At 37.1% G+C, this 8,715-nt stretch overlaps 1 protein-coding gene across 1 annotated transcript; it reads right to left on the reverse strand.

Annotated features, from left to right (window-relative positions):
- Nucleotides 1–1,929: 1,929 nt before the first annotated feature.
- On the reverse strand, nucleotides 1,930–8,715 carry LOC139743351 (fructose-2,6-bisphosphatase TIGAR-like). The gene is made up of 6 exons (XM_071653839.1): nucleotides 8,684–8,715; nucleotides 6,723–6,760; nucleotides 5,837–5,955; nucleotides 4,757–4,831; nucleotides 4,024–4,134; nucleotides 1,930–2,262 (listed from the first exon to the last, which is right to left on the reverse strand). The coding sequence occupies exons 1-6, from the start codon at nucleotides 8,713–8,715 to the stop codon at nucleotides 1,930–1,932; spliced, it is 708 nt and encodes a 235-aa protein (XP_071509940.1).

The following is an 8,715-nucleotide window of genomic DNA, read 5'->3' on the forward strand; positions in this document are numbered from 1 at the left end:
TTGAAGAAAATCTATTGTCATATTAATGACAAGATAATAATGATGCTCCATTTCACTTGTTCAGAAATGCAATGTCCTCATTATTCAGTGGAACGCAGTAGATGTATCACGACAGATGAGTCCAAAAGAAATGGATTTGAATGGAAATTGAAATGAAGATGATAGAAGGTGACTAATTATTTATGTCTTCATGGTCAGATTACCTCAATGCGAATGAACAGAATAAACAAATAGGATGCTTATACACGTTGCATTTAAATTAGACATTACAGTATAATCTCATAAAGTATAAAGTTTCCCATGTTTTCAGAATAGATGGATGATACTATCACAATCACACACACACACACACACACACACACACACACACACACACACACACACACACACACACACACACATGCATGCGCCAGATTTTATCTCACAAAGACCTGCACATAAATTCTCTTATTGATATTCCTTTCTTTCGTGTAATAAAATAAGATTTATCGTATTCTGCGTCTCAAATTATCATAGATTTCTCCTGATTCAGCAACCTTGACATTTCTATGTATCATAGCAATAACTATCTATGACCACGAATAAACCAGGGGAGAGTACTGTGAAGTCATGTAATTTGTATATCATGCATGGATGACTGTGTGATCGATATCACTGTCTTGCGAGAAAAAAAAAACCCACACCAAACAAACATTGACACAATTACCATGTTAGATGTCCGAAGGTGTAAACCTTGTGGGGTTCTGACTGCTTCGTTCTATGAATGTATAATACTTGACGTGAACAGCGAGTGAATTGCCACTTAAAAACCATAATGCTTCAGTTATGACTATCTGCCTTGAAGTAGAATTTGAAAGTTAAAGTAAAAATGCATCATCGTTGTGTGACTACATATATAGGTGCCATATTATGCTTGCAATAACTAACGAAGTGTGATTTTGCATGATAGTAATTGAAAAAAAAAGGTGCAGTATGCCATCAAGCTACCATGATGATTGATTGTTTGAATCAGTGAATACATTATTATTAGAACAGTAACGAAAACTCGATGTTTCAAATAAACACCGGATGGCAGAGCCTGTGTGAGATAAACTTATGTAAATGATAGATAATGATTGGTGTACAAGGATATAGTTTTAAGACAACATAACACTAAAAGTTCATCCATGATTAAAAAATGTAAAGTAAAGTTCTTCTGCTGTTTGGGAATTGCTACAGTGATTTATTGTTTCAGAAATGTCTTACTCACAGTCATAACAAGATACGCTTCAAAACAAATACCAACACCAGTGAAGGAAATTTGCAATATTCAGCGACTCATGGTGAGGAAATCGTAACAAACATTTACAAAAGATTTTGCATAATTTGACATATTAAACTCTATTAAGGAGCATGCTGATTCATAGGATCAAAACCATAGCGTGTTGCCATTAAAAAGGCAAAAAAGAGAAAAAGTTCGCACAATAAATATATGGTTCAGTGAGTGCAGAAATATCAGTTCAATACTCCATGAGCTTGTGGTGAATCGGCCTGTGGCTCCATTTACAGATATAAATAGTTTTGAAATTGCATGTGCCGTCCCCTACAGAATATATGAAATGTACAACTATTCGTGTCGTCCCAATATTTGGAAGATGTGAATAATTGTGGAACAAGATTATATTTTCGTAATCTAGGAACTGGAAAAGAGCACTTTACATAGCTCTTAGAGGAGATAATGGACTATTTGCCTTACCAGTTCTAATAACCGGTCGAATGAATATGTACCTTTCAGAAAATGAAGATTTGTGAGATTCCTTAAGCATTCAGTATTTCTATACATTTTCCAAATCATTCCAAAAGAAATAAATATAATAATGCAATATCAATGGTATCTTGGCCAACAGAGGATAGGGGTTTATTTCATTTAATTATCGATTCAAGATTGATCTAATAGGCTTTGCTCGGCAGTGCTTTCTGCATTTCTTCTGGTAAATGACTGTAGTCATACAGAAATTGGCATTTGACTACTGGGGGCGCTTTCCCTGAATAATCTACGAGGAATCGAGATACACTGGTGTTGGCGCTGTCCTGTTTCACTCGTTCTTTGCCTCCTGGTATGTCGGTACAGAGTGTGTCGATGAAATGGCAATAGAGCTCCTTGTACAGTAGACCGTGCCCAACAACCAGAACATGGAGCAGAGAAGAGTTTTCAACGGCGCCCTCTTCGACGAGAAGCTTCTCGCAGATGTCGTTGAAAGCGTTTACTATTCTTTCCCTAGCCTGGGCACAGAAATATGTAAAACGGATATGTATTTTCTCATTAAATGTATACAATAACACCAAGACGTCATAAATTTATGACAAGTTCATATTGCAGCAAAAAGAGAGAAAATATGTTTTACCCTATCCGATCTACTTTTACGATGAATTTGACAATAATGAGAGTAATGTTCTAACCAAAGTCAATTTGACAAGCGTTAGTCTACAAAAGATCATTAGTAATATTGTTGGTTTCATTGGGCTTTGTGGAGAAAATATTGCCGAACTTCAAACATGCGACGCGAACACTAAGAAAACGCTACTAGGCAAAATATGGTATTCTGCCCAGCTGCTTCCTTCGTCCAACCCGGGAGGAGGTGTCGTCCTGGCCGCCGCAACATGCCCAGAGTGCGTTCGAGCGCTCTCCTAAAGCGAACCGAACCGTACCGAACACGCCCCAGAAGAGCGCTCGAACGCTCCAAACTATGGAAGCAGGAGCCCGTCAAAAACATGGATATACGTCGCGTAGTAATTCGAATTGCTACGCGACGTAAATAATTACGTCGTGTCGTTATTCGAATTACTACGCGTCGTAATTCGAATTACTACGCGACGTAATTATTTGCGTCGCGTAACAATTCGAATTACTACACGATGTAATTCCGACTTACTGCTCAACAACTTCATCTCACGACATTACATGAATTAGTGTCGTGTTGCAATTCCTAATGCTACGCAACACAACAGTTGGAGACATAAGAGAGAGAGAGGGGGGGGGGGGAGGGAGAGAGAGAAGGAGAACGGGAAAGAGGGGATTTAGAAGAAGGTGGGGGAGGGAGAGATAGAGAAGGAAAAGTTAAAGAAGAAATTCACTCCAACATGTTATCAATTTCATGAGAGAGAGAACAAAATCCTACAGAAGAGGGCAGAATGATCAAATTCGAATGAGAAATAAGAAAGTTACGACATCTGAAATTTCACAATTTTTCGGAAAACACTTCTTGACCAGTCGTTATGAATATTCATACATTGAATGCACCATTAGTACATTCAAATATTAAATGGACCATTAGTCTTTCGTCCTTTAAAAGAAAGTATAAACAATTTCTTTTGATTCAGTAATCTCGCTTGACACACGCATGAATGAGTTAGATATATTGCTTGCCTAATCACTTGTTTATCGTAATGTTTTTTTCTTCATCTGTATATTCCAATGTATTCTGTAGTGTTTTATTGTGTGATCGTTATTAACGATCGTACCATTTTTAATTGTCAGGGATCAGCCTTTGAAAGGCCATTATGGCCTATGTTGATTCCCCCACGTGTTATATTTATTGCATCTTGCATGATGTAACGTCTTTTCATTTACCCTGTTGAAATAAATGAATAGAATGGAATATTCAAGTCAGCAAGTTGTTGATGTCATGCTCTGACAATTTCTTATTTATTTCATATACATATACACAAACGACAGAAATCTTATATTTCAGCTGTGAAAATATAAAATTAACCTTAAAAGACATCCAAAATATAATGAGGGCATGACATCATCAACTCGCTCAATTGAATAATTATTCATGAGGACTGGTCAAGAATCGTAGAAATGTAGAATTGCAAAATGTCATATCTTCCTTATTTCTTATCGGATTTCTGTCATTTTTTTAAACGTTGAGCATGCAAGGAACTTTTCCCTCCAATTATAGAGTCTATTTATTTTGAGGCGGATTTCCTCTTTAAAAAGAAGACACGGAAGGGAGGTTAAGGAGAGGAGTATTGATTTACCACTGGGAAGGATTCTCCACCCTCTGGCTCGTGGTTCCGAAAGTTAAGGCCTCGCTCCTGTAACCACACCCTGTAGTCTGATATGTGCATTCCTTCTCGATCACCAAAGTGCTGCATTGAGAAACAAAGACGTAAAATACTAGTATATGTCTTACACGACTGGTTATCTGAATTATACTGCGTGTGTTCTCTTAGGAAAAAAAGAGAAATTTTATTCTATTCGGGGAAACAAATGCTGTACAAAGTTATTTTAGTTCATGCTGATGTTCCCGTCGTACTGAATCGACTAGATATCATGCCATTTCACTTATTTCTTTTACTGTACTTGCTTTGCTTTTCCGACTTTTCATAATACGACAACTACAACTGCGACAGATATCAAGGTTGAATTATCTCTGGCCATTCTTTGCTGAGCTATTAAATGTTAGCGAGTCAGTTGTTGAAAATGCATGGCATTGTTCAGTCCAAAAGACACGGTTTTGTGAAAACTCATAATGGATCAGGACTTGCAACATGTTGCTGAATACGCTTAAGTTTATCGAAGCACACATAGCCCCTACATGTGTGCACATGAAGGCTGAACCAGGTTTCTCCTGAGTGGTCGTGGTAATAAGTGCAATCATGAAATTTGATGGCCATTATGTCTAAAGACCCTGTAGAGCCCCTCTTAAAATCTTTGCCGATAACACACTCTCTTACAATGTCTGGCTAGTCACGGTTTTCGGCCACCTACCCGCTCTCTCAATTTGACTTCCTTGATTATCTCGCGAGGAGGCGTCGTCAAACTTTTCAGAATGGCTTCGGCAGTCTGCAGAGGGAAATTAAGTGGCATCCTTCTTAAAGGGGACATCCTTCTTAAAGGGGCATTCTAGACGATTTGCATAATTTCTCATCATGTAGTACACAAATCAACAGCTTCAAGTATAGATCTGTGAAATTTATTGTTCTCCCTGAGGAGAAAAAGCATTAGGCCTACTCTGAAAAATCTTAAACAAATTACACTGACCAGTGTTGATGACATAGGAGACTCACATAAATTATTTCAGAAATTTAGCAGTGTAATTCCATTACAATACCACTTGCTTAACATGTTCAACTGGGTGAAATCTAAGCATGCCTTCTTCTTTTGTCCTGCTTCCTTAAGCCTCATCTCATGCATTCTTGTGGTGAGGCTGCCATGTCATCATCCTTGTTCATTGCAATTTGTTTTAAAGTTTGAAAACGTTCTTATTCCTCACCCCAGTCACTATGAATTCCGAAACTCTGTACTCAATATAGCTAATTTATAGTTGTTCAAATATATAAAAGTCTGAAAATATCCGGAGGACTCCTTTAGTGGAAACTCGTTGTAACGTATGATAACCTGCAGTGACTCTATCATAACGTCTCACATGGTCATATTCAAACAATAATTGTTTGGTCACACTACTACGAACCCTCATTGTAAAGCAAAATGCTGTCATGCTATACTTTAATTGGAGTGTTTGTTTGTGTGTGACATGTTTTATGTTACATTCTCTAAATAATGAAACAACAATTTGGATCTCAGCCTTTAAGTATCAATGCAAATCATATCAAATAATATCAATGCATCGTTTTGCTTTGATATATTCTAAATGAATATTTTAAAAATAAAATCATTATTAAATCAATATTGCTGACATTGTCAGTGAAAAGAAAGTATATAAGTGCTCAGTTTCATACACTAGAATTGTCTTTAACTTGTTAAAAACTCATCCAGAATTTGTCTCTGCCTGACTTCAGTTTTCTGTCCTTTGATAAAAAAAAGAATACTAGTAAAAGAAAAGCTCACCTGCTGTGCTCTAGTGAGATCGCTTACAAAAACATAATCAAACACCTCGTTTGACATACGTTTGGCCAGATATTGTGCCTGAAGCTCGCCCTCTTCCGACAGCGGAGAGTCAGTTTGACCTGGTTCGCAGAAGAAAAAATACAAGCGCATGGAACTTCTACAATGCATTATAGGGATTTTGCTGAAAAAATGGGAGGTAGATTATGATGCTTGCATTCATCATTGTAATCTTTACTTTATAGAATAAAGGGTAGATTTGTCACTCTCTGTACAAAACGTACTGTATTGAATATTGAACATTTTGAACAATTGAATACAGACATAGGCTTAATGATCAGATCTGTAATCAATACTGCTTGTTTTAAAGGAGGGAAATAGAGGGAGATGATTATTCGAAGAAGGTGAATGCTTTTTTTTTATACTAAAACATTTACCTAGTGACTGTCCAAACAGACATTACCGCTTATATGAGTGTAAGCATGGCTGTCCCCTTGAGAAAAGTTTGTTGAAATGAACATGTCGTTTATCGTTAAGAAATCTGCTGATGAGTCTTGAGGTATTATTGAAGGGAAAAGTGAAACGATTAGAGAACGATCAATTGCTGTAAAATACAGCAACAAAAGAACAGTATCATAGTATTATAAAACAATAGGTGCGACGCATCAATATCCTTAGAATTAGATAATGGTGATGACGACGACAATTCTGAAGATGATAATGGAAACGACCACGCATAATATTATAGGCAACAAATGAATGAGAAGAACGAGAGGGGGAGGGGAGGACCGGCAGGGATAAGCACTGACAAGTGAACGAAACATAAACACCAAAGACAAAGGAGGCTGTTCATGCTTGCATATTCTTGTAAGGAAAGTACTTTACTTACCCTGAACAAGTTTTCCTTTGTTGAATACGCTCTCGCCACTGCAGGTAAAGAGTAGCAATAATGAAATATGAAAGAATGGTAGGAAATTGATTAAACATAACATGTGCCCCATCAAACATGACGTCGGAAAATCATACCAAAGAAAAGTTATAAAGTGAGTGACTCATTATAGAAGCCTCATACCGCTGTCTCTTTGATTGACAGCTAGAATGCACACAGACTTGCAGTGCGTTTACATTTATCATACTAGATTGTTGATCGTAATCATGTTAGAATTACAGTACAGATGTTCAGTACATACAATATTGGAAATATAGAATAAACCGAACAAACCCTATCTAAACACTAGACCATAATGGTCCCATTATACTTGTAATACTTTTATGGTTTGCATTCAACACGTTCCATTATATATAGTCAGTACTCATCCAAAATTACAGTATCTTAACAGATTGGAAAGGAAATAGATGCTGTTCATGTATAGGTTGAATTTCTTTAATTTTATCTTCCGGTCCTTTCCCACATGGAACACACAGCGGGAAATGGGTGAATGATACAAACCAATTTGGCCACATCTAAACGCAAACGCCTTTATTGCTAGCGAAATGTGAGCAGCAGTGGTTCAGCAAAACGGTCATACATCAAGTCGACAAATTGTGCCACACGAGTGAATGACTGGATAGAGGTATCCACCAGCAGAAATTATTAGAAGACACAGCCACGCGCTGAGAAAACGGTGTCCTGAATTCTGACACAGGTAGTATTCGGACACCATACTATTGAGCCAGATTGTCGCGCTCCCGATAAAAAAGTGACTCATTTCACTTAAAACTTGATAATTTGCCTTTAAAGTTACTGATAAGTTGATGTGTTTGCTATTGAATAGTGCGTACGTACAAAGTGCAATAAACAGTCATTCATCCACCATGTGTTTATATTTACTTATCGTTCATATTTTGAGTGTATTTGACAGGACATTAATACACACTCAATACACACTGCAAATATAATTTTATTCACTGTAACTTTACACAGATACGATATGTTCCAAGCGGATAATTGCTACACAGTTGACTAAGATATGTAAACAACATTATCATGCTGTGTGCTAAACCATTGGAAAGATTGCCATCTTCAAGGAACAGAACACACAGTCAGAACTTGCATTTAACAACGACCGAATGGTACGTGAGTGTGTGTTTGTTTTGTTTGATTCCGTTTATTTGAGAAACAGCATAGTATATGAACACACGTGTTAAAAGACAAAGAATACAATGATCAATGGCGTGTGAGAAGAAATCATGTATCACAACAATAACAACACACCAAACAGTATTATCAGAGCATATCCCATTTGAGATCTTTTGGTAAAATTGACCTGCAATATTGGAGTCAAATTGCTTTTGATTAAACTCTCATTCTTGTCGGGAAAGGAAGAGTATATTCATGTAAATTTTATGTAGTTATAACGGAACTCTCAGAGAACAATAATGGAACAACAATCATGTTTATGAAAATTATTTTTCCTCGCTTTGCAAATTGTTTATAGAGTGCAGTGCAAGTTGATAACAGTATACCTAAACACACACACACACACACACACACACACACACACACACACACACACACACACACACACACACACACACACACACACACACACACACACACACACACAATACAGCGCTGCATAATTTCTTGGTATAGGTATCTTCAGCCACAGAATAATATTTGCGGGAAGGGGTGGAAAGGGAAGAAGAGCTACGATTACCAGAGCTAAAACAATACATGCATTTTGCCATATATGTATCTCACGCATTCATAACATATTTACTAACTATGTATGTGTACGTGCACAATGCAATACTAGCACACGTTAACTAAGAGATCATGACGAAAATTCACGTGTCTTGGTGAAATAATAGAGGTAACGTGGATATAGTCGGAAGCGCGATACTTACTGTCGGGCAAAGGTGATCTCGAATTGTACCAT

Source organism: Diadema antillarum, unplaced genomic scaffold (assembly GCF_040938485.1).
Source record: "Diadema antillarum isolate AM-2024a unplaced genomic scaffold, OU_Dant_1.0 seq00001071_RagTag, whole genome shotgun sequence".
Taxonomy (NCBI): Eukaryota; Metazoa; Echinodermata; class Echinoidea; order Diadematoida; family Diadematidae; genus Diadema; species Diadema antillarum.